General features: G+C 28.5%; 2 protein-coding genes and 1 pseudogene across 2 annotated transcripts; 1 reads left to right on the top strand and 2 right to left on the bottom strand.

The window, feature by feature from the left end:
- The first annotated feature begins 93 nt into the window (after positions 1-93).
- On the top strand, positions 94-3533 carry LOC145969850 (DNA helicase MCM9). The gene is made up of 11 exons (XM_083096129.1): positions 94-315; positions 495-636; positions 785-946; positions 1077-1202; positions 1283-1389; positions 1499-1715; positions 1813-2046; positions 2139-2509; positions 2579-2788; positions 2946-3097; positions 3188-3533. The coding sequence occupies exons 1-11, from the start codon at positions 221-223 to the stop codon at positions 3238-3240; spliced, it is 1869 nt and encodes a 622-aa protein (XP_082952255.1). The 5' UTR covers positions 94-220; the 3' UTR covers positions 3241-3533.
- Positions 3534-4214: 681 nt separating this feature from the next.
- Scamp (secretory carrier membrane protein) lies at positions 4215-6838 on the bottom strand. The gene is made up of 8 exons (XM_083096149.1): positions 6614-6838; positions 5769-6032; positions 5607-5670; positions 5381-5509; positions 5141-5297; positions 4962-5063; positions 4748-4874; positions 4215-4670 (listed from the first exon to the last, which is right to left on the bottom strand). Exons 1-8 carry the CDS (start codon positions 6668-6670, stop codon positions 4509-4511), a joined length of 1062 nt encoding a protein of 353 aa, XP_082952275.1. The 5' UTR covers positions 6671-6838; the 3' UTR covers positions 4215-4508.
- Positions 6839-7449: 611 nt separating this feature from the next.
- Positions 7450-9651, bottom strand: LOC145969919 (fatty acid synthase-like; annotated as a pseudogene).
- Between the last annotated feature and the right edge of the window lie 17864 nt (positions 9652-27515).

Here is a 27515-nt window from a genome sequence, read left to right as displayed (position 1 = left end):
TTGCTAGACCACTAAATACAGAAATTTGAATAGGGAGGAAAGTCTGTAACGAGAAAGTGATCGTGCGTAATGTTTAGATAGTAGTGGTTAGTAAACAGTTCCACGTGTCTAGAAAAAAAATAATCACGTGCTATTTAGACTGGCATTTTAAAAGTATATATATATCTTATTCTAAATTAAAATTATTAAGCTCTCAATAATAGTATTTTCTGTAATCAATATGCTTCAAGATTATTTCTTAAAACATCACACAAAAGATTTGGAAGAAATATTAAATGCTACACAAGATCATGTGTTCTATTCAATACAAGTAAAGTAAGTTGATTTGTTTTTATCCTTGAATTTACTAGGTTAACAAAAATATATGTATAAATCAAGATTATCCGTTTTAAACTCTAAATATACCAATAAAAAGATTAATAAGTTTTGTGATAAATCCTCTTTTCTCTTTTTTTTAATAATTTTTTATTATATGATCTTGCATAATGTTTTAGTTTTGTATCGTTATTTGAAGCTGATGTGGAGAATGCACAGAAAATCTTACGCAATCCTAGACATTATTTACCATTGTGCGATGAAGCAGCGGTAAAAGCTCAGGAACAATTATGTAAAACAGATCAAACAGTAAAGACCAGAGTATGAATTTTTAATTTTTCTACTAATTACTTGTATATGAATTATGCATTATTTAATAAAAAAACAGGAATTATTTTTTAATATTTATATTCTATATTCTAATATTTATATTATTAATCTCTTGCTTTATTATAATATATCAAAATAGGTTCATGTTAGAATTGCTGCAGTACCAATAAAAATCGACACAGGCCAAATTGGTCAACTAGTTTCAACCTCTGGAATAGTGGTCCGCATGTCTCAACCTACAATTATGAAGATAAAAAAACGTTTCGTCTGTAAAAAGTGTGAACATATCAGTGTAGTTAAGGTATGTAAATATCATATTCAGCATAAAGTATACCTACAACATAAAAATAAATTGTAATTTGAAGCTTACACTCTTTTCTCTAATATGCATATAAATATATGTAAATTATATTTCTAATATTTTCTTATAGTTAGAGTGGGAAAGACAATTGTTTAGAAATATCAAATGTTGTAAAGCATGTAATTCGCCAAATATAACAGCTTTAACATCTTTAGAACAAGATGATTGTTCAGATTACCAAGAAATAAAAATTCAGGTACAAAAAGCTTTATATTGTTATTACCATTAGATATATTATATTTCCCATATTAATAATATTTATATATATGTATACAGGACAAATGTAAAACAGATACAAGAAGCTTCTATTCAGTGGGTCTACAAGTAATTCTGTTAGATGATTTGACTGACAAATGTAGACCTGGTGATAATGTAGACATCAAGTTAGTAGCTTATATTTGATTGTGAAAAATAGCAAATGAAATATTACCATTTTTAAAATGTAATGTTAAATCTAGTCCTAAAATTATATGTTTATGAAAATATTTTTAGTGGAGTAGTTATCCGAAAATGGAGTACATTAAAAGTTGGCCATCGCGCAGAAGCCACAACATTTTTAATGGCCAACAACATCTCGATACGCAGAAAAATCTCAGAAGCAACGTTTTCTACTGCTGAAATAAAAGATACTTTTACAGCATATTGGGAACATTATAAAGATAATGCATTAATTGGCAGAGACAATATTCTTGCCTCTATTTGTCCTCAGGTATATTTAATATTTTTATATATTACGAAATATAATATAAAATGTATAACATAGGTATAATTAGATATAATTTCCTATTGTCCTTTATTATTTACAGCTATATGGAATGTATATTGCAAAATTAGCATTGGCTGTTATTTTGTGTGGTGGAGTAGCAAAAACCAATGAAACGGGAACACGTATAAGAGGTGAACCACATCTCCTTCTGGTTGGAGATCCTGGAACTGGTAAATCACAATTGCTTCATACTGCGTCTCGATTAATTACACGATCTGTCTTTACAACTGGTATTGGTACTACTGCTGCTGGACTTACAGCAGGTGCTGTCAAAGTTAGTATATTAAATGATTTATATCTATTTATCTTATTTCTCAATTTAAATAATTATTTAGTAAATAATCTACCATGAAAGATGTATTGCAGGATTCGGATGGTTGGCACTTAGAAGCTGGAGCTTTGGTCCTTGCAGATGGAGGTGTATGTTGCGTGGACGAGTTCACGACAATGAGTTCACATGATAGAACCTCTGTGCATGAAGCAATGGAACAACAAACCATCTCCATAGCTAAAGCCGGCATGCTGACCACTTTAAACAGCCGTTGCTCTGTCATTGCAGCGATTAATCCAGATGGTGGATGTTTTATTGGTGAAGAATGGAAAAGCTGTTTGGGAAATCCTCTTTTATCACGTTTCGATTTGATCCTCCTTCTAAAAGATACTAGAAATCCCGAATGGGACAGAATGACATCGAGTCATATTTTGAAAGCTGCTTGTGAAGATGAAGAAAATAATTCGTAATATTTGTATTTTATAACATCATATAATTTGAAGCAACAAAATATATGTAAAATACTATTTTACAGATATTCTGAAACATATATGGGTCCTTTGAACTTAACAGGTTTGTGGATGGAAGAGACTCTCTGTGAATATTTCGCGCACGTGCGTACATGGAAACCAGTGTTAACCGAAGAGGCAAAAAAAATACTTAGTGCATCTTATCTTTATCACAGATCAGATCCACATAGGAGGCCTGAGAGAACAACAGTACGACTTTTAGATAGCCTTATCAGGTATAACAAAAAATTAATCAATGTAATTAGTTACACCAGAATACTTTCTTGCATGCTATTATTCTAAATCAATTTTGCACGCGCGCGACGCGATTATTTTATTATTAACGATGATTTATAAATTGATAACATTAGTGAACTTTTTTAATTATTTCAGATTAGCAGAGGGCCATGCAAAACTTATGTATCGAACTAAAGTAGAAATTATTGATGCTATAACTGCAGCAGAATTGATTGGAACCACCATGTTAAATTCTGATGTTGGTTGTCCATTTCCTACAGATCCAATTGCAACATATTATTCCAAAGGTATGCATATCAAACAATGTACAAAGTTATATAAATACATATTTTAATATTTTTTTAACACAATACTGAAGTTTTAATATTTTCTTATAGCAAAAGACTTACTTAAAAGACTTGAGTTACAAGAATTAGAATCATGTATATAAATATCAATTGCTAATGAAATATTTTTATAACAAATATCTATTAATCTTTTAAAACAAATACAAGAAGTTTTTATTCAATGGGTCTACAAGATGATCTGATCGACATATGTAGATCTGGTGATAGATTTTATAAAAATACGCGCTCACTGTGATTTTACATAAAAATGTACATTTAATATTTTTAATAATTATTTGTAAACGATTAGTTTTAACATTTTCAATTGTATTTATATAATATTTATTACCATTGTAATACGTGAAGAAATACAAATAAACATAAGTATATTTCCAACAAATAACAGCATTTTTTAGTACTTTGATTAGAAAAATCATAAATAAATCCTTATAACAATTATAAGTCATTGTTTTTTTTTTTTTTTTTTTGACACATTTGTATAAGCTAAAATACAATATAAATATTCATAAACTTCATAATATTATGAATATATATTTACAAATATATATTAATATATTTATAATATATATTCATAAACTTCTTTCTGTTACATAATCTACAGAAAGCAAAAATTTAATTTAAGAAAAAACAATCAGAATAAAAAATAATTTAAATTATATATAAATTTTATATGTATAAAGGAATGTATACAGGATTTTATAAGGTTTACAAAAAGGCTGCATATCAACATTCATAAGTAAATTAGCATTTATATTAATATTTAACAAATTTGAATGAAATTATGTTCCATACTCAAATTATCTGATTATCTAGACTTAAAAAGATTTAATTACCATTTTTCTTTTATCATAGTAATTAATCTTATAGCTTATACATAATCATATTGTTATGAAACTATGCCATTAAAATATGAAAGCTAGTAAATAGAAGCAATTATAATATAATAAAATTATAGATATAATTATCAATAACTCACTCATATCATTGTAATTTAATTTCTAGATCTCATAAATATAAACGGAAATGAAATACAATAATGAATAGACAGAAAATTAAATACACATTAATTTTGAAAGATTTCTTTAGAATATCCATTAATACTTTAAATATTTGCTATAACTGTACAATTAATGTTAATACAACATACATCAGAGAATAAATTTAATCGTGAAGCAATTTTCGTATATTACAGTGATTCATTGTAAGAATAAGTTTTGTAAATACACTGCATTTCTAAGGTTATTTTGCATAATCTGTAAACAGTGGAACTAATGAGATCTATCCACTTATTTGAATGATAAAGCCAGAATATAGTGTATATCTGAAGAACAAATAAATGATAGTTATTTAATTAATAACGTGGTTGGCTAGCATTAGCCATTTGTGAACGAACTGCACTTGCCGCAACATTGCTCGCAGCGTTTTGCACATGCTCGTTTCGCAAGAATGTTGTAGCAAACTCTTGCTGTGCCTTTGTAACACTCGCATCAGAATTACGATAAATACGATGAATCTATAAATATATAATTTCATTTGTGCTTCATTGAAATCAATGAATTAGTTTTCATTTTTTCAATAAATGTACTATACCTTAGTGAGCAGTAAGAGATCACCACCTGCAGCAAGAAGAAAGCAAATAGCAATGAAGAGCATGAGGAGACCAATAAAAATACCTTTGGCCGTCGAGTCCAACATCCTAATTGCTGTTATTATACCACTACAATATAAAAGATGCAATTTATATTAGCATACAAATATTTACATATGTACAAAACTGAAATGTAATAAAAAAAATATATATTACCAAGTTCCAGCACCGGGAATACCTATAGCCTGTATACTTGTCACAATAAGTTGAAAGAAGAAGACGAAGAAAAAGACCATAAAGTTGAAAGAGCTGTCATTCCTGAAAAATTAAAGTGACGATTTATTTTTCTAATTCTTATATTTTGTTTGATTCTTGTGATATCAAATAAATTTTACTTGAAAGCCCTGTACGCTGGTCGAAACCAACACATGAAGGAAAATGGAGTAAAGAGTATAAGATACAAGATTGCTAGACCAAATACTGAGAAACCCTCGTCACACAGCATCAAAACAAATCCTCCAATTACATTCATTAGCAGGACCCATCCATGAACTATAAACAATATTATTAAATATTCAATACACATATGATATTAATAACTAAACATATTAATATTGTTTACAAATTAAACTTACACATCCAGAGATAATATAATTGTCTCACTATTTTTTGAAAATCAGTGTGAATTTCTACATCAATATCTTGATAAAAGCATGGTTGGAAACAACATTTGTCTGGTAGTGGTGGCCAATTATTTCGCCTTGCTGTGATATCAAGAATTTCAATAAATATCTTTACTTATATAAAAAATGATGTTATTTAAACTAAGAATTGTAATTATAATATAGATAATAAACTAACGGTAGTAAGGAGTATTTCTTAATTCTTCTTCTGCTCTGGCTTTCCATTCTGGTTCAGCTCGTTGCTAAAATATATTAATATATTCTCTATCTTGTCATAAAACACTTTAAAAGTTTTATAAAAAAAATTGCATAGAAACATTAAATTTCAGTGTAAATTTACATCTGACGAAGGTGACAAAGAACTTCCAAGTGCTGTATTGACTGTTTGCTGGGGAGTGCGAGCATATGCAGGAGGAGGTGCTTCTTGATTAGTAGGTTGAAGTGTGGCTGGTTGTTGCGTTGCACCAACTCCACCATAGATCGGTGGATTCACCGCTCCTCTGACTTGTGTAGTCCCTTGAGTACCTTGCTCAGCAAAAGGATTATAGTCCTCAAGACCTCTACTAGCAGGTGTAGAAGTTACTGCTCTTCGTATTGCTGGATCCTATTATTCATGTTAACACATATCTATTAATTATATTTCTTATCTCTTGTTTTATCTTATCGTATTCTTTTTTGTATTACATTTAAATGTGAAATTATGTTTTACATATTTTCCAGAATACACAATAGGATATGTTATAATAGATTATTATTAGAAGGCACAATTTTATAGATCGCACTTAAAATTTTCAAAGGAAAATAATAGGATAGTATATCTTATTACAAAATTGCATGTAAAATAATACAGTCATCATGTACAATATAAAGTAGAAACATAATGACACAATTAGATTTTGCGATAAAAAAATTATCAATTGTCTGATAACGGAAAAAAAAAGATTATTAATGTAAAGGCGCAGAAAGATATTTTTGCCAACATTAGAATGACAATCAATAATTATAAATCGAATGTTAGGTAGGTGTCACGTATCGTCCGATAGATTGTGATTAACCTTTCCTGAGATAGACGGTGAAAAAAAATATCGGCGAGACGGGTCGACAAATTTTGACAGATACGCAAGCAATATTGGAGCATGGAGTTGCGTGTTCCGTCATTCTATTTGACACGCACAGGCTACTTACCGAGAAGGGATCGTTGATCGTGGGCTCCCCGAAGGGATTCTCGTCGAAGCCGGACATCCTTTGTCCTTGTTCCTGCGATATACGGTCGAAACGCACAGAATTCGTACGATTTCAATATGCTGATTAATCTTATCTAAATCTACCTAAAACCGACGGGCCATGGTCAATCGTTATGTACGATAACACCGACTGCACTCATTCATCTCGAAATGACATCTATTGCTACCAACCTACTTACCTATTACTAGAGACACCGACGAGGTACTATTAAAGACGGCCAATCTTATGGAAGTTAGCGGCCAAAAATAAATTGGCTTTGGAAATGGCACAAAGTTTTTAATGAACAATAGTTCAAATGTAATTACTCTTTAATTGCTCTGTCAGAATCAACAATTGTTCTGTTTTCAAAATTAATATATTTTTGTAATATTTACAAAAAACGTAAAAGTAATAATTTTCATTGAAAAATATATTTCTAATAATTTTTTGCAATTATGTCCAATATAAAACAGTTATTCCTTAATTGCTCTCTATTGTTACGTCATGAATTTAATGATTTATTGCATTTTTTATTAAAAATTAATAAATTAATCATTTTATAAGTGACGACGTCTTCACCTATTGGCTGCCTGTTAAAACTAGTAGGTCAACGCCAATGGCGGGAATATTTGAATATAATATAACAACTCTATTACTTACAATTTTGTATTAAAGAGTTCAACCAACATTTTCTAATGATTTTTTTGGTAGAATAATTGCTCTTTGTTTACTTTATTTAATATATTCAATTACTATATTTAATTGCTCTATTTTTAAAATTATTAAAGTAGTCATCGTTAGATAAAACTCCTAAAATAATATCAATAATTTATTTTGATTGAATATAAAAAATGTAATTTACTTTTTTATTATTCCTAATTTTTTAATTAATATATCATAATATTAATTAAATTAATTAATATATCTATCATTAATTTAATTAATATATCATATATTTGAAAACTTTGATAAATATGTAAAATAAGCGAATCAGTTATATTGTTATTTTGGCGAAAACTTTGATAAATATGTAAAATATTTGAAAACTTTGATAAATATGTTAAGTAAGCGAAGCAGTTATATTGATATATTTTAAAAAGAGAAATTATTAGATCAAATATTGTATTAATTAATGCATCAATAAATAAGTTATTACATTTAACAATCTCGAATACAACATTTTTTAATATAATAATATTATTTTTCACATACCCAATACAATAAAACTGGTAAGTCACAAAAGGATGAGTGCACAAATTGACACTAGCGACAATAGCCACGTCGCAAATTCCAGATCGAATCAAATTGTAAGCTTCCACCATAGCAAAATGGCTCGAGCTACATACAGTATCGATATTATACGATGGTCCAGTAACGTTGAGCCAGTAAAAAATTCTATTTGCCAACATGTTTTTACTGTAACCAAGCATAGGTAATCCAGCAACCTAATTACGATAGATTTTATATTAAAAATATTTTTTTACAATATCCTTATATATGCATATTAATATAGTTTATATAGTTTTAAGAGTACATGTTTTTCTTATCGAATTTGAATAGTTAAATTATTGACATACATGAGTCTGGAATAGTAAAATTATTAACATACGTGAGTCTTTTCGTATATTACATCGAAAGATGTATCAGAAATTGCCATTGCTGTGATAACTCCCGTCCTTGTTCCCTGTAATTCTGTGGGATTGATATCTGCGTCAATAATTGCTGCATAGGTGTTTTCGAGTAATATTCTAGCTCTAGGATCAAGCAAATGAGCTTCTTCGGTCGATATATTAAAAAATTCTACATCAAATTTTTCTATATTGTTCATTTTTCCTATTCGAGGAGGCATTTCATAGATATCTGTCAAAATTTAAAACGATTTATATGAAAATAACATATATTTAAATCATAAATAAGAATTGTATTCTTCAAGATGGGCAAGATATTTTTAAGGATAGACGACATTTCGATTATTTTTCATTATAACCGTATAGATATTGTAAATTCCTGAGTATGATGAATATATGTTTTACGAGATATAAGTATTATCTTTTTAAATATAAAGAACACAATGATATTCTTATCCGGAAAAAAGTTTACATATACATGTAATTATATAAAATTATATACAAAATATACCGATACATATGTAATAATTAGAGATTTGGCTCAAGTAATCAAAAAATTAAAAAGAAAATGGCATAAGAACCAACACGCGATAGTTGGAGCGCAGAGAAGCAACAACACTTCTTTCTTTTTTCAATATTAGTTTATTAAAAAAGCGCTTTTTGTTATTGTAATATGAATATTTTAATAAACTAATATTGAAAAAAGAAAGAAGTGTTGTTGCTTCTCTGTGCTCCAACTACCGCGTGTTGGTTTTTATGCCATTTTCTTTTTAATTTTTCAATACATATGTTTTTTTACTCTTGTGTATAATCTCTGTCTGTATATATACAGAAAAAAATAATAAAAAAATAATCGATGAATAATAAAAAAAATAATTTTTTCATTGTTTCTTTTAAAAAAAGTAAAATTTAAAGAAATAAGAAAGAAGTCCCCCCATATAGTCAACTTTTTATTTTTATATAATTATAGATCATTTTTTCTCAATTCTTTCAATTTTATTTGCTTTTTATGAAAAAATTTTAATTATTTTCTAAATTATTTTTTTATTTTTGTATATAAAAATAAAGATTTAAAAGAAAATCATAGATCGATATATTTCATATATACTTTTACTTATTTTATTTATTTTATTTATCATATATTATTGCGTAGACTTTTTTCCCGAGATAAAGGAAAAAAATTTGAGAAAAAATATTATTACAGTTGGTCCAGCGTTGATGATCCTTCGAACCAAGATCCATTTTATTGAAAAGATCCTGAAATTCTTTTATATTATCAGAATCAGGAAATTGTCCAGCGATACCAGAGATAACTATTTCTTTCTCAGCATCAACGCGGATATATGGATTGAACCGTTTATTATTATTCATTTTCTACAAATTCTAATAAATCTGAAAAAAGATATTAGAATTTTATTTTATAATTATATATGTATAATTAGAAAGACAGAGAATGAAATTTATAATTGGCATATAGAAATAATCTTTGAAATAATTTACTCAAAAATTGAAAAAAATGTATATACAGAAAAGAGCAAGAAAAATTCGTACTCACCACATTCAATTTTAAAAAATTTTTTTATAAAACTAGTAGCGCGCGGCGACTCTAATGAAAACACAACTTTATAAAACTATCACGATGACTATCTCAGATCATAGAGCAAAATATGTCTCTATTTGTTAAATCAGATATAAACTGCGTGACATTCACTCAATATATATATAACAGCTTTATAATCTTAATAACGTGACTGGAAAATATGTAAGTTGTATAATCAGTAGAATTTTACATTCAAAATGAACTTAATGGGAAAAAAGTTTGCACAATAACTTACGCACATTGTGTCACAAAGTTCAACGGATGCGTAATCAAAAAGTAGAAATGTATGGTTTAAAGTAGACATGCTAGTGCGATTATTGCGATGTACTAATTTGCGATTTTTAGAAAGTATTTTCAAATGCGAGATAAATTTTTTATTCAAATTCATATGTACAGTTGTAAAGTATCAAAAATGTAAAGTATCAAAAATGTAAAGTATCAAAAAATATGTAAACATATCTATAAATAATAATAGAATTTTAAATAGTGATTTTATAAAGTGAAACACTCTTTTGAAATTCGCAGCAGTCATAATTAATTTTCTGTATTAAATATTGCATTATTGTTTAAATAATATTTTTGATAAAAATTTTATTGTATATTTAACGTTTTTAGTAGCTATGTGTGTACAGTTTTAAAAGAATATTATTTAAATTTTATTCTTTTTTATTATTAAAAAGAAATTTGAAAAATAAAATTTATTCATTTTTTTATTATTTTCGAATAAAAATATAAAAACTTAAAGTATTTAATGCAAAAGATAGATCTATTTATACACATACAGGTCTGATAATAATTAAATCACCTTTCGTGTGCATACAGAGTGGATTAAATCAAATGTGGTAGTTCTCTACCGTTTTGTGCGATTTTTATATAAAAATAATTAATGGGAAATTAATTAACAAAAATCCACGCGAGAATAGATGCGCGACGAAAAGAGATATTCCAAGAGATGTCACGCAATTGCTAAATGCAATACATAATTAAACTTAATTATTAATTGAGTAGTGAGATGGTTTGATTATTAATCCCAATGTTTAATGGTGCGGAAATTATTTCTGTTCAGGCCAAACCACTCTACCTGCAGATGAGAAGTGGTTATTACCAGACACCATATATACATATAAATATATATATATATATATATATATATATATATTAATGATTAATAGTCTTATTAGAGAAGTATTTTATTTATAATTTATTTTTATTAATATATGAATTTATTTATATATAATAATATAAGTAATAAATTTTAAATACAATTATAAATTAAAGAAAATTTGAAATTTGACTCAAATAATTAAAAATTAAATTGAAATTGGCAAATAAGAGCCATAGCGCGGTAGTTGGAGCGCAAGGAAGAAATAACATTTCCTTCTTCTGATTACTCATTTATTTCAAAATAAAAATAATTATGGGAATTCCCGATTCAGCGACTTTCAGCCCGATATTTTTCTCGCCTACAACACTATAGGGGGGGGGGGGGGGGGAAAGAGGGATAATAATTTCTCGAATTAAGAATTATTTAAATTTGCTTGGTATCGTATCAAGAAAACTTTTTGCCCTGTGCACACAAATAAGTTTCAACGAAAAACTTAATTCTCGTTGAACTTACGCACTACCATCCGCGTTTGGCTCTGACGGCCCGTTTAAATTTAAATTTAAGTTTATATTTTCAATATACAGAGCCTAATTTCTTATAGTTATTTAATTATATTAATACAAAACGAACGTTTCGGATCATATTTGATTCCTCTTCAGCGCAATGTTAAAAAAGAATTATTAGTGTTAAACACGACGCATTAAAGTATGTAAACCCAGGTAACATGTAAAGATCTTTTGGCCTTTTTGTACTGCCTGGGAAAAATATCTATTATTGGCGCGCGGATGACATCAATTGTATCACGCGGGTATCCGGGAAGCATTGTTTCCAGTATGTATTAATGTATTAATGTATTATAACTAATTTGCATTATTAGACTGATAATAAAACTGACAATGAGTTTGATCTATGAATATGTTAACAATTGCTTTGAGGTGTAATTTTCCTGCTACATTATATTAACAAATTTGCTTAGTTATAAATATTAAATTTATACAGCAAAACTACAGTTTGCTCATAACGTTACTTTAAGCGTGTTCTAAAATAAACTAGAGTAAGAAATTCTAATATAATATAGAGGCTACAATAGATACACCTAATTTTATTTTGTTATTTCTTATATACATATGTATTACCTATATCATACATTATGGCGATTAATTAATATTAATAAATTATAAATAGTATCGAAAATATTTAATTCTCTTATAAGTAAAAATTTAAATAAAAATTCTTTTCGAGGAGTAATCGAAGAGAAGCAGAAGGAAGAGGAAGAGGATACTATTAAGAGAACACTTGATGATTTTAAGATAATTTGCACATATATAGAAAAGAAGCATGAGCGTTAAATGTTAAATGTCTATAAAAGACATCTTTTCGCTTTGTCGAAAAAGATAACATAAAAAAGACATAACAGTATGTGGCACGTGTTTCTTCGCTTGATACAAGCGGCGAGCCATTCTTAACTTAACTCGTATTCAATATTTATCATAAAATGTATCTAAAAAAAGAACTAGTAATTAACATATAAGATTTAAAGTATATTTTTTTCCTCTTACGAGCAGTAGTGCTAGAAAGAGGACACTGTTCACACGTATACAATCAGAGAGAGCCACATACATGTGCTACGCAGAGTGATTGTATGTGTGTGAGTCGAGTCCTCTTCCTAATCATACTATTTATCAGTTTAATTTCTGACAAACTGAATTTAAAATAATTTATTTAATAATCTGGATTCCTTGTTAAAATTCAGAATATTAAATGAATGATTTGAAATTAGACGGATAAATGGGAGAAATAGTTCATTTATTGCGTGTATTAAAGTATTTCTATTGCCAAGTGTCGATAATCTATATAATGAAGATAATCTATAGAATGAATCAAGTCATCTTTTGATCATCATATGGACAAAACTAAAAAGTCACTCAATTCGGGTCATAAGATAGCTTTTAGTCATCTTTCCGTCGACTTAATAATGTCAATAAAAGATGTCTGCGATCAAAATATGTCCAGTTTTAGTAATACCTTTTTTTGGACGATTTGATGCCATGTGTGGGTGGAAATAAGTTAGCGCTGGAAGTTCATATTTTTTAATAAACAGTGTCTCAAACGAATGCTCCTTAATTGTTTCCTTTTTAAAATTAATATTTTTTTAAATATTTACAAAAAATATAAAATTTATAATTTTCCAAAACATATTTCTAACAGTTTTCCGCAATTATATCCAGTATAAAACAATTGCTCCTTATTGCTCCATCATTAGTTTAATGATTATTCCATTCTTTAACGAAAATTAACAAATAAATCATTTTACAAGTGTCTATACAGCACAGAACATTGCAGCAATATTGCGGTAATATTGCAATATTGCTGCAATGTTACAACAATAACAATAATATCAGAGAGAAGACTGAGAGATGTCATGGCCTGCTTTTAGGTGATCCCTGAAAGCGATATTCCCTCTATGGACATTGAAAACGTGGACATGAACTACAAAGCCAATGTCCATGAATGTTCTCAGAGGGTCCCAGGTAGCAAGCACACGTCATTTTGACGTTCCAAACTGGTCATTTTTAGTCATATGTCGTCAAAATGACTGATTTGTTACATGACTTTATATTGACGTCTTGATATATCATTATTTTGACGTCATTTTTCAGTCATGAAGTGACGATTATTTTATTATTAATGTCATTAATACATCGATTCCATAAAAAAATCTTTTAAAATTTTTTATATAACATGACTTTCGCGATCAGACTTTAACAATTTTTCTTTCGACACATGCGTTTATCTGTGCACGATTCATGTTGCATAGTTAAAATATTAGCTATATCAATCGAGTGTAATTAAAGTGCCGAAAAATATACACATTTTTTTAATAAATAATACAATTGATTGACGAAATATATTTTTATAAAACGCAGACAACGAAAGACATTATTTGTTAAAATTTTATATGATATTAGATGTAATATTATATGATATTAGATGTGTTTTTATTTACATTTAAATAAAATAATAATAACAAATATAAAACTTTTGACCTATTTTCTTATCATATTTGCGTTTTCCAACGTTTTCGAATAAAGCAGTTCAATCGATCCGAGATTTCTCTGAAGAATAGAATAGCTACATTTGTTCAATGATGCTCTCGAATCAGTTAATCTGCTTTATTCGACAACGCTATTAAATACATTATTATGTTAAGAAAAAGACGTCAAAATATGGTACATTTTATGACGTCAAAATGCGGTACATGTCATGACGTCAAGAATTTGTGACATTAGACCGTCACTTTTACGTCATAAAAACGTCAACTCGTGACGTCAAGAATAAACAGTGAATGATCAATTTGAAACGTCAAAATGACGTGTGCTTACTACCTGGGGTAATATATAATGTGCACAATTTCTGGTTTTGTTCCGTGCTATGTGCACGAAATGCCGGTAGCACCAGTGCTGTATAACAAGATACTTATGTATGTATGTAAATTTATAGTAAATAAATTATTCAATCGCGAAAGATACTGTAATATTCAAAGATGAAATAAATATTTTTCTATATTCATTGTCATATTTATATCTTTTTATTTACAAAACACAAAATGCCTGCTGTGGGATAAAGACATTTTTAACCGTATTTCTATCAATCTTCTTAATTAGCAGTAAACTGATTTCTGATATTTATCAATCATTTGTTTAATTATTTAAAAATTTAATTATTAATACATGTATAGAATTTGTCAAATTAATCACTGATTCTTCTGAAGTTTTTATAATTAAGACTTGAAAAATATAGATCTTGCAATATATTTTAAGTCTCTTCCTTTATATAAAATATAAAGAATTCATATGTTCCACTTTAATATAGCTAACATTATTTTTATATATTTTTATTATAATTTTCATACCAGCATAATACTTTTATGCTTAATACTTTATATAATACAATGTACTAAATTATAAAATTTAATATAATTACAAAATAGTATTACTATTAATAAATAGGTTGTAGGCATACTATCTTTTAGTTTCTAATCATTTCCAATCACTATGCATTTCTATCCAATATATTCTCTTCTTCGAGTTCTTGGATTATTATGGTTTATTGTATTCCTTTGTGTTAACATCATAAAAATTACCATCACTTGTCATGCTTATTCCTTCCTACGGAGTCCATCGGAATACTTTCTATGGACATTTGTTCTCAGGTATAGATATTCAAATCACTTGCCTTTTTCTATTTCCTCGATTATTGTCTCTTTTTCTTCCATTTTATTTAAAAATATTAATATAATTAATATAACAAATATTTATATAATTTTGGTATCTCTCTTAGTCTGACACTTCCTCTTCGACCTGTCCGGCATGGGTGACCCTATCAATAACTACGGTCGGTATTCATAATTCACTTTTATATTTAAGATCATACTTAAAATTATCTTAAAATATAAGAAAAGTCTGTACGAATATCGGCGTATGTTACCGCTGGCATAGCTCTCAGGTTCATTAGAGTACTCAAACCTCCTCACCCGGCAAATGCCTTCGTTAAGATGGAGATACCATCGAGAAGGAAAAATTTTTTATTTTCTTTCAATACAGAATTTAATAGAAAAGTTAATGTAAAATATAATATAATTTGAAATGTAATACAAAATAATTTATAACATGGAATAATTTATTACACGAAAATGTCCAAAATATATGTATATTTTATAATATAAAATTTACTAAAAATTTTTACATAGTCCAGACAAGATTAGCGATGATTAATCCCTAAGATTATTGGAATTTTAATATATTTTCCTTAGCATTAAAGGAATATTAAAGAAATTTTAATAATCACCTAATAGCCCTAACAATCCTTTTTTTTTTTTTTTTTTACATGGGGAAAATGCTCCTTATGCACACCCCGGCGGGATCTAACCATTCTAACGGCGGGGCCTACCAACTAAAAACCCCACGCGTCTTTCCTTAAATTTCAAACGCTCGGGCCCCCGGAACCGTGTGTATAAGGAGCATTATATGGGGTAGCCCTAACAAATTATTATTCTACTTCTTAAAAGGAATATTAAAAAAATTTTAATGATTTATTTCATTTTACTTCTTTAATTTATACAGTTTAATAATAAAACATTATATTTTCATTATAAAAATAATATATAATACATATAATTAAATTTCTATTCATATATAATGATATTATATAAATTATATAAATTAATAATATTATATAAATTATATAAATTATATAAATAAAATACCTATAAAAAAAAACAAAAAAATATTGACCCCTTAAAAATTCTTAATATTAATAATATAATTATTGAAATATTTATTAATCTGTTTTCCCTAATATTATTTAAATCTACATTTCCTGATTTTTTAAAAGATACTTAATATATTAATCACCTAAATTAATCACATAATAGCCCTAACAATCCTCTACTTCTTAAAAGGAAAATTAAAAAATCTTAATGATCACCTAATAGCCCTAACAATCCTATTTCTCGATTAAGTGAAAATATTCGAGGAAAGCATAACTCTAATCACGTATATTTTAATTACGTGCCCTAATTACATTCTCTAACCGCGTGCCCTAACCGCGTGAATAAATGTCCGACATTACGTACTATTGTACGTAAAGCTTTTCTTCAGGCCAGTTGAACTTACTTTTCGTTGATCCTGGCCACTTTCTCGCTCGATCTCTAATCAGAGATCGAAAAAGGAGATAAACACTCCTTCTTTTGCCGATTAATTACCGGCAAATGAGCGTAAATATTTCACGCTCATCGTAACAATCGCTCGATTTTACGATCGTTCGTTAAATATTTGAATATAACTTTATTTTAACTCAAATAAAGCCAAATTACTATAAATTTCTATATATTATATTTTCTAATAAAATATAAAATTCATGAGTGTGTATAACTTTTATCATATTACAAATTATTTAATTAATTAATCATTTGGCTTTATATTAAGTTAAAGTAAAGCTTAAAAACAATATCTACAAACAAATTCTACGATGAATGAGCTATAAGAAATTAGAATAAAATAAGTGCGCGTTATAAGAATAAAGTAGCATCAAAAATTCATAAAATTATTAATGCGTGCTCTTTATTTAATAAATTAGAAAATCTTTACAAAAAAATTTTTCTTTTCTTGATTCTCTTTTTTTAATTAATACTTCAATATATTTTCGCAATAGATGCAAAGCATTTCGAAAGAATTTATTAAAAGTTATTTAATTTAATCTATCCTAGCTCATCCATTTTAAGGCAACGGACTTACTACAATTCACAATCTACAATCTACAATCCACAATCCACAATCTACAATCTACAATCTACAATCTACAATCTACAATCTACATCTACATCTACATCTACATCTACAATCTCTACGAATCCGTTACCTTAAAGTTAAATAAAAGTTTTTCTCACTCACCGGCACTGATGCGCAACAGCGGAGTTATAGTTCGAAGCTACGTTGTCTGTAACATACAAATATAAAATTCATTTATATTAATGCTCACAAAATGCAATCAATATTTCAAAAAATTTTTATCGCGCGGAATTTTATATCCGATGTGTAAAATAATAAGCAGAGACACGTGTGGAAAAATTTTATAAATTTTTAAAACTGTTTTTTAAGAAAGTTTTTAAGAAAGTTTTATATAACTTTTATAAAAATCTTTCTCTCTAATTTTCTCTTTAATTCATTTAAATAATAAGATCGAATTATTATGCGTACGATTTATAACAATTGATATACAAATAATAAATATTCACCATCAGGTTGCTCCGCCGATGCAAGATGCCTCTCCCAGGCCTCCTCCTCCTCTCATGTTGTTGACGCGCGATACTTTCAACGGCACTCCCGCACTCACAAGCGATATTTTTATATCGCTATTTTCGTTATTTTACGCGCGATACTGAACGGCACTCCCGCACTATTTCGATACGATTAAAAATTTGGTCGCGCGATGTATATATTTAATATATATATACTTTCAACGACACTCCCGGTTTCGGTACGAGCGAAAATCCCATTTCATTTACGAGAATCAACTTCGAGCCAACAGGTCGGGAATGCAACGATACAACGAGCAAAGATTAGGCCCGAACCGGAAAGAAGACGAAACGATTGACGGAATAGAGGAAAATGAAGTTCACCAACTCTTTTTCGCGCATAATTATCCTATCTCGTATCGAACCTGGACCCGCTAAGCACGATTTCAGGTGCTTCGCCCGGAACACGAAGTTTCCCGCGATTGCAGGACATGGCTACACCAGGCTGGTAGACGGCAAAAGAAGAAGATACCCACATTTTTTAAATGCTAACATTCAGCAATTTAAAAAATGGGGAGGCAACCCCTTTTACCGAGCGAAAATCGTGCCTAAGGGAATCCACTCGACTCCTCGACAGGGTTAACACACGCAGTGCGTGTGGCTGTAGACGAGCAAAGAGAAGGGACTCATTGACGACCATTCCGAACAATCGATCGAGTTCTAACTAATTCGGGCCGAATCACTTGACGAAGCACGAAGCACGAAGCGCGAGTGTACGTTGCATAGCAACGTGTGCAAACTCGAAACATCCCAGTTAGTTGGCATCGGAAGTAGAGACTCGTGACAATAAATGAAATTGAGATTTTATATGAAAAAGTCCAAAAGTTCCGCGAAAACGCGACGACGCGAGAATACTACAACGCGAAAACGCGGTAACGAAGCGCTTGCCGTACGCGGCACGTTGACGGCACCGACGACGCGAAAGGGTACTTAGTTTCCCTTTCAGGCACCTTAAGATTTATCATAAATAGAAAAATTTAAGATAAACCTCAAGGCACCATCCAAGTACTAAGCCCTCCCACCGCGACAAGGTGTACCCCATGGGAGGGTTATATTATATATAATTTTATATATAATATAATATATATAATATAGCATTTATTTTCCAATATAGTATATAAATTTAAATTTGCATAACAAGACCGTCAAACAAAATCATTAGCGCGGTACTGTTTATGTCGGATTCTATGTTGTTGTTAATTCATTGTTGAAATATTTTAACATATTAATGTATCTCATATATCCAAGGTATTAATGTATCGTAAGATTAAAAGATTAAAATAATTACACGTCGTGATACATAGCTATTGTTTAATTAACAAGGATTTAATTAACAAGGAGAATATTTAAGCATTGGTAGAAATATATTTAATTCTAATATTGTTAAAGAAATATTATAATAAGCATCAATGATCGAAAGATCATAACATAATTAAATCTATGCCCTTTTACGTATTCCCTGTTTTAATTTTTATTCGCAGTAATGAATGATTGCGATTCGATAAAGATTTATCGTTGCAATATAGTTTCATATCGTTAATTAATTTTTAATTAATTAATTTTTATTTATATTTATAGCAAATTATGTTTTGATACTAATCATAATCGTGTTTAATAAAAGAATTACAATATACGAAGCGTTTCTCACCACTACTTTATTACTCCAGAGTCACCGTGCGAATGATGACAAAGCGGTAACGTATAGAGCGCTACTGTTTATATTTTATATTGCCAAAGTCGAACGCCGTGTTATCGATAATTCGTTGCCAAAATATTTTATATATTATAAAATATACATTAACGTGGAATATTAAATTATGAAAGTATTTTAATTTATTGATTAAATACTATACTAAATTAAATACTAATTCGTTACAAATATTGTTTTCATTATTGAAAGATATATGCAGTACATGTATATTAATACGAATTATAGGATTGAAAGTTTAATATAATTGAAAATCATGATACAATAATTGTTTAATTAATAATTAATTTAAGAATATACGATGTATTTCGCACTACTATCTCTATTGCTCGAGTGTCGCCTTGTGAATGATATCAAGACCCTATGACTAGCGCGCTATTGTTTACATCGTCAAGGCCGAACACCGTGTTATTGTTCGTTCGTCGTATCGAAATATATTGTATTATATTATATTATATTTTATATTGTAATATAATGTAATATAAATATGTTAAAGTACGTAAAATATTTCGATGATGAACAGACAATAATACCGACCTTGGCGTAAACAATACATATTTATATTATATTACATTATATTTTACGTATTTTAATACAGCAAATAATTTTTCGATATTGATCGCGATCGCGTTTAGAAAAGGATTTAACGGAGCGTCTTGTATACCACTACTTTACTCTTCGAGTGTCGTCGCGCGAATAATAATAGAGCCGAAAAAATTAGTCCGAAAGACCGTGTTATTATCATTTTTTTATCGAAACATTTTTCAAGACTATGGCATATAAACATTAGCGCGCTATTATTTACGCCGCCAAGGTCGGTGTTATTGTTTGTTCGTCATCGAAATATTTTACGTACTTTAACATATGTATATATATATATATGGAATATATTAAAGTATATATAGAAGTACTTTAAATTATATAGATTTTTTAATTATATGATTATTTATTGAAATATTGTATGATGTATCATGGAGCCTTACATTATGTTAATTGTTTAGATCCACGATTCAATTATTTTACTGCGCGTCCTCATAATCCGAATTATATTTCAATGATTGAAAAATAAAACAATAAAACGTTGCAGACATATTATATTCGACTCTATAAATATCCATAAATATTAAAGAAATAATTTCTGCTCATAAAAATCGATTTCATATCGAAATAATAATTTATTATTTTAGATTTTTGTTACTATGATTCTTATTATAATTGATTAAATGAATAAATTACGAAATATGCGATTCGAGAATTTTCGTCGCGATATGTATATAGATATTAATTATGTGTTATTTATAAAAGTTAATTAATCATATTGTTATATAATAAATAATTTTCCGATGTTGATCGCGATCGTATCTAGAAAAGAAATTTAACGGCGTATTACTATATTACTCATTAGAAAATATTAGACAATAACATATGAAATTATATAAATCGTTTCACAATCGACACGCAGATATTACAATGCTATCTGTATCTCATTTATATAATTTCATATGTTATTGTCTAATATTTTCTCTAACGTGTAATATTAATGTCACGTTGAAGGTAGATTAAAAAGATGACCAAAACGTTCATGTTTATTGCATGTATTGTGACGAATAATTAGAAATATACTAATAATTAAATATGAAATATATTTATATTGAAATATATTAATAATTAAAAGAAAGAGGAAGGTTTTTTCTCGTGCTTTAATTACTGCGCCTTTTACTGACTCTTAGTTGTAAATTGTCTAATTTTTAATTATTATTATTTGAACCAATGTTTTATTTTAATTTTAATATTTATAGTATTTAATATTTAGAAATAAACTAGAATATTTTTTCTGATAAAGAGGTGAGCGTTGGCCTTCTTTCGGAAAATTTAGCTTACGGACAGACATTATTAATTTCTTAGTTTTTTAGTTTGCTAACTGTTTATGCGCTTTCGTCACATCTATTGTTAGCGTTTTTAAATTTTGCGACCGTTATTATTGTACACAATGTCTATTTGTTTCCTACCGCGCTTGTCTAATCCTTGTTTAATCGCGCTCTGTTTATTATTTAAAATTTAATTTTGTTTATTTTCTAACGACTTCTTGAACATTGAAAAGGATCTTGAAAAGATCGAAACGTACGTATATATTTTTTATCTCTAACTGATTATTAATATATTATGTCTCTTACTTAGAGTCTTTTATTATTACTTTTACTTTTTACGCTCTAACATCTTGCGCCACGGTCTTTCAACCTTTCATTTTTTATTGCGTAGAATACTTCTTGTGTTATAATTTATTTGCAATGATAAATCGTGAATTGTAATAAAAATGTGATAAAAATTATAAATTACGTAGTAATGGCGATGGTGAGGACGGATGATGTGTGATTAATATATAATAAAATCGGGTAATATATTTTAATAACTAATTATACTTAATAGATAGAGAGAGAGAGAGAGAGAGAGAGAGAGAGAGAGAGACCACCCAAAACTTATTTACATTAGAAGTTTATTTAATATATACAAACGTTTTGCATTAGAACATTTGTGCTGTCGACATTTCGTGCACGTAGCATGGAACACAACCCGAAACTGTATGTTACCCACTAAAAACATTCGTAGATATTAATTCATGTTCACGTTTTTATGTTTATAGAGGATGCATCGCTTTTAGGGATCACCTAAATGCGGACCATGACATCTCTCGTTCTTCTCTCTGGTATAGCTCTCAAGTTCATTAGAGTACTCAAACCTCCTCACCCGGCAAATGCCTTTGTTAAGATAGAGAAACATCGAGGAGGAAAATTTTTTTTTATTTTATTTTTATTTTCTTTGAATACAGGATTTAATACAAAAGTTAATGTAAAATATAAGTAATAAATATAATTCGAAATTTAATACAAAATAATTTATTACATTGAATAACTTATTACACGAAAATGTCTCTAAAATATACGTATAATATAAAATTTACTAAAAATTTTTACATAATCCAGACGAGACTGATTAGTTACGTTAATGAATATTAATTACGCGACATTTATTATTAATAATAGATATGCAATAATAGAATTTAATAAGTTTTATATAACGTAAATAATCGTGAAAGAAGAAAAAGAGTCATTAATAAAATTATTGATTGTTTCTTCGATTGTAAAAGAAAGTATTTGCATTACTGGCGCATTTTATGTAGATTATCAAAGGAAATATTCAAAATGAAAAGATAGAATAAACTTCGAAATCAACAATTAAATTACTAAATATATTGCGATTTAAAATTCGCGAGAAAACGCGACGAATAAATAAATCGACAATAATCGGAATATTCGATTGCGAGATACGCATAATTTTTATAATATGATAATTGAAACCATCAATAGACACGCGTGCGATATAATTATTATCACACAAATGATGACAGACGAAGATATTTTAGCAAACATTTGTGATCCGTATTGTTTATGAACATAAATTCACTGTCCGATTTATTTGCGATTAATACGCGATTTTATACGAATTTCACGATTGAGAATAAAATACATATCCTATTTCGCGCATGATTAGTTGAATAAGAAGAAATGAGCTCTATAAGCTTTAAAATATAATTAAAAATCGCGTTGTGGCCACGTTTAATAGAAAATAACGTAACGAATGATTTTCATTAATATAGTTATCGATCATCTTTTAAATTATAAAAAGAAAATATTTGCACTACCAGCATTTTGCATGAACTATTAAAAACAATATTCAAAGACGTGGAAAGATAAACAAAGCTTCAATGTATAAGTCAACGATTAAATTAGAAGATAAATCGCGATTTAAAATTCCCGAGAAAACGCGACGAATAAATAAATCGATAATATGCGAAATATTTGATCGCGATACGTATAATTTTTATAATATAATAATCGAAGCCCTCAATAGACACGTGCGCGATATAATTATTATCACGTAAATACAGAAAATCGAAAATATTTCAACAATCATTTCAGGTCTGTAATGTTTGTGAATATGCAATTCAGCGACCGAATTACTGCGAATTTTTATAAGATATATCGCGATTTAAAATTCGCGATAAAACGCGACGATAAATAAATCGATAATATTCAAAATATTCAATTGCAGATACGCGAGTGACATATCAGTAATCCGATAAAAAGAGGAGCGACCTTAAAAATGGAGAACGATTAACATCTTGTTTCTACATCAGATTTCGCAAGATCAATTTGCGAAGAAAAGTTAAGTGATCCATTGAACGTCGGGCATTTCATCGTAAGAGGGAACGAATCCTGGATCTTCCGGACTATTCCCGATAGCAATGATTTCAGTATTAAATCAAAGACAATTATCCCTCGTCATTATTTTCAATTCACGAAATTGATATTCACGTCAGAAAACATGTTCTTCCATTACTAAGAAATATATTTCTTTATTGAAAATTAAATGGATATAGACTTTGTTATTGAAATGTAATTACGAACGATTATATTTATAAATAATAAAATACATGCATTATTGGAGTTTGTGTTAAATGTGCGAACACATAATTTGGGGTCTGCGCGCGCGAGACGAATCGAACCCGATAACAGCAAGATTTAAAAAATTTCAATTCGAATAGTTTTCAAAATAAAATAAATGAAATAATTTTAAATATATAATTAATTCTAGATTAATTATCTAGATTCTTATTCTTGTACGTTTAAATTAATAATTTTTTTTTTCTTTTAATCAATATCTTACTGATATAAGGGTACCCATTCGATTCGTCTCTAAATTCTTAAGTATTCGCACATTTTATGTAACATTCATGTATAATTTCGCGTATATATAATATATCATATTAACAAAAATTATAAAAATATTTTGGATACGTTAATTTGTTCATGTATTTTATTATACATATATATAAAATGATATATATCTAAATACTAATATTCTAAAATGGCGATGGATGTCCAATACTCGCAAATAGTTTCTTAAAAGAAACTAAAAACTACTATTAATATTTCCAGTACCTAGAAATAATTTATCAAATAAGATAATTAATTAATAATTAATAAAATATATTCGTTCGTAAGCGTTTTTATCAAGAAATTAATAAAAATTAATTACAATATGAAATTTCTTGAAAAATTAAAGTTTATACACAACGCTATATCTATATTTAATCTACTATTAAATTTTTCTGGCATTATACATATAGACAATAATAATACCAATCCTAATAATGATAGAACATTTTTAAGGAAGAAAAAAAGATACATTTCTCTCATCTAAATATATATTATTTAAATTAATTCGACGTTAAAGAAGCGTATCGTCGTTAAATTACTACCGAAATCATTGCTTTCGGAAATTGCCAGGAAAACCTGGGATTAGTTCCAATCTTACAATAAAAATTCCCAATTTTTGAACAGGGCACCGAACGCGACGAATAGACGTCGCGAATACATAGATCTCACAAGAACCGGTAAGAAATAATTCTCCATGATGAAAATCGTTTCGACTCCTCGGCGGTACAAGCAACTTTCATTAACGTTTATTTAACGGAAGGAACAACGATAACTCTTTTATTAAAACGACAATCTTGTCTAAGAACGCGAAAAGAACGCGGGAAAAACACGGTGATTTCGCAATCGTAATTTATTAATTTATTTATGAATATTTTCCGATACGAAATTCGTAAGTACAAATGTAACTGAAAAACAAATTATTAAATTCATAATAATTAACTCGCGATTCTATAATATCGAAGGTGATCATTAAATTTTGTGATGCTAATATTTAATCGTTGACTTATCACATCGAATCTTCACACTCTTATTCGATAATTCTGTATATTTAATTAGCAATATTTAGGCAATATTATTTGACGAGAGGGACAGGGATAAAAATCTTTTGTTAAAACGATAATTTTGTATAAGAACTTGTATTAAAAATTTTATATTTGATCGCGCGATGTATATACTTTATATGTATACCTATACATAGACGGCACTCCCGGTTTCGGTACGAGCGAAAATCCCATTTCACTTACGAGAATCAACTTCGAGCCAACCGATCGGGATTGCAACGATACAACGAGCAAGGACTAAGCCCAAACCGGAAAGAAGACGAAACAATTGACGGAAATAGAGGAAAATGAAGTTCATCAACTCTTTTTCGCGCATAATTATCCTATCTCGTATCGAACCTGGACCCGCTAAGCACGATTTCAGGTGCTCCGCCCGGACATATTATGCCTCCCGCGGTTGCTATATGCTACACCAGGCTAGTAGACGGCAAAAGAAGAGGATACCCACATTTTTTAAATGCTAACATTCAGCAATTTAAAAAATGGGGAGGCAACCCCTTTTACCGAGCGAAAATCGTGCCTAGGGGAATCCACTCGACTCCTCGACAGGGTTAACACACGCAGTGCGTGTGGCTGTAGACGAACAAAGAGAAGGGACCCATTGACGACCATTCCGAGCAATCGATCGAGTTTTAACTAATTCGGGCCGAATCACTTGACGAAGCACGAAGCAAGAGTGTACGTTGCATAGCAACGTGTGCAAACTCGAAACATCCCAGTTAGTTGGCATCGGAAGTAGAGACTCGTGACAATAAGGAAATTGGGATTTTTATACGAAAAGTCCAACGCGGAAGTGCGAAAACGCGACGACGCGAGAATACTACAACGCGGAAATGCGGTAACGAAATGCCGCCGTCCGCGACACGTTGACGGCACCGACGATGGAAAGTCGATGATGTAATGTAACTTTTTTATTAAAACGACAATCTCGTCTAAGAACGCCAAAAAGAACGCGGGAAAAACATGGTGTTTTCGCAACCGTAATTTATTAATTTATTTATGAATATTTTCCGATACGAAATTCGTAAATACAAATATAACTGAAAAGCAAATTATTAAATTCGTAATAATTAACTCGCGATCCTATAATAGCGAAGGTGTCGCAAAGAGAACGCGGAAAGAACACGGTATTTTCGCAATCATAATTTAATAATTTATTTTAAGAATCTTCAGTTCCGCGCGATATGGAATTCATAAATAGATAAATCTAACGGAAAGCATATCATTAAATTTATAATAATTGACTCGCGATTCTACATCTTATATAAAAATTTTCCGAATTTATTAATGACTCTTTGATATGAAAATATAAACAGTTATTCTTTTACGAATATTTCAAAAATATATACTATAGAAACAAATATGTTAATTTAACGAATTAATATTATACGTATACTTACGTATAATCATATATATACATATAATATATACGTATAATCATTATACGTATACTTTCGATAATTTTTCGTGTAATTTACATAAGAATGTATTCACGTAATTTACAATCGTAAATACAATTTCATGTAATATAATTATAGTTATAATTGTATTTTATACAACTATGTCAATAATTAAAAATATCAATATTAGATTATAATTAATATACAATTATAACTATTTACAATTTACATCGTAAATAAACACAATACGATTTACAATCGTAAATACAATTTCATGTAATATAATTATAGTTATAATTGTATTTTATACAACTATGTCAATAATTAAAAATATCAATATTAGATTATAATTAATATACAATTATAACTATTTACAATATACAAAACACAATTTATTAATTACAAAGTACAATTTACAAAATATAATTTATGATGTTATCAATATCAAATAAATGTACTCGATTTATTCAAATGTTTAATAACATAAATAATTTGATATTGATAACATTAACATTTGGACTTAATATTATAGCTATATATTAATTTACACATTTATATGATATGTTTTTAATTTTTAAAATCAAATATAACATACTAAAATGTATCTTGAACATTTATAATTATGCAATTTGTTTAATCTTCTTGATAATAATTGATAATAATTCTTCTTGATAATAATTTTGATAATTTAAATTTCATTTTTAAAACATTTTTAAAAATAAATTCA

The sequence above is a fragment of the Camponotus vicinus genome, unplaced genomic scaffold, assembly GCF_025532165.1.
Source record: "Camponotus vicinus isolate PSW18456_S1 unplaced genomic scaffold, iyCamVici1.0 SCAF_4, whole genome shotgun sequence".
Lineage (NCBI taxonomy): Eukaryota > Metazoa > Arthropoda > Insecta > Hymenoptera > Formicidae > Camponotus > Camponotus vicinus.
Note: the sequence above shows the minus strand (reverse complement) of the source record. Positions and strands in the feature narration are given on the sequence as shown.

Bases quoted from the DNA above. Each gene is read 5' to 3' on its own strand.
- LOC145969850 (XM_083096129.1), top strand. From the start codon at position 221: ATGCTTCAAGATTATTTCTTAAAACATCACACAAAAGATTTGGAAGAA. The intron at 1,203-1,282 runs GTACAAAAAGCT...ATATGTATACAG, and splicing joins ACCAAGAAATAAAAATTCAG to GACAAATGTAAAACAGATAC. The intron at 1,716-1,812 runs GTATATTTAATA...TATTATTTACAG, and splicing joins TTGCCTCTATTTGTCCTCAG to CTATATGGAATGTATATTGC.
- Scamp (XM_083096149.1), bottom strand. From the start codon at position 6,670: ATGTCCGGCTTCGACGAGAATCCCTTCGGGGAGCCCACGATCAACGAT. The intron at 6,033-6,613 runs GTAAGTAGCCTG...CATGAATAATAG, and splicing joins CGATCAACGATCCCTTCTCG to GATCCAGCAATACGAAGAGC. The intron at 5,298-5,380 runs GTAAGTTTAATT...TATTGTTTATAG, and splicing joins ATTATATTATCTCTGGATGT to TTCATGGATGGGTCCTGCTA.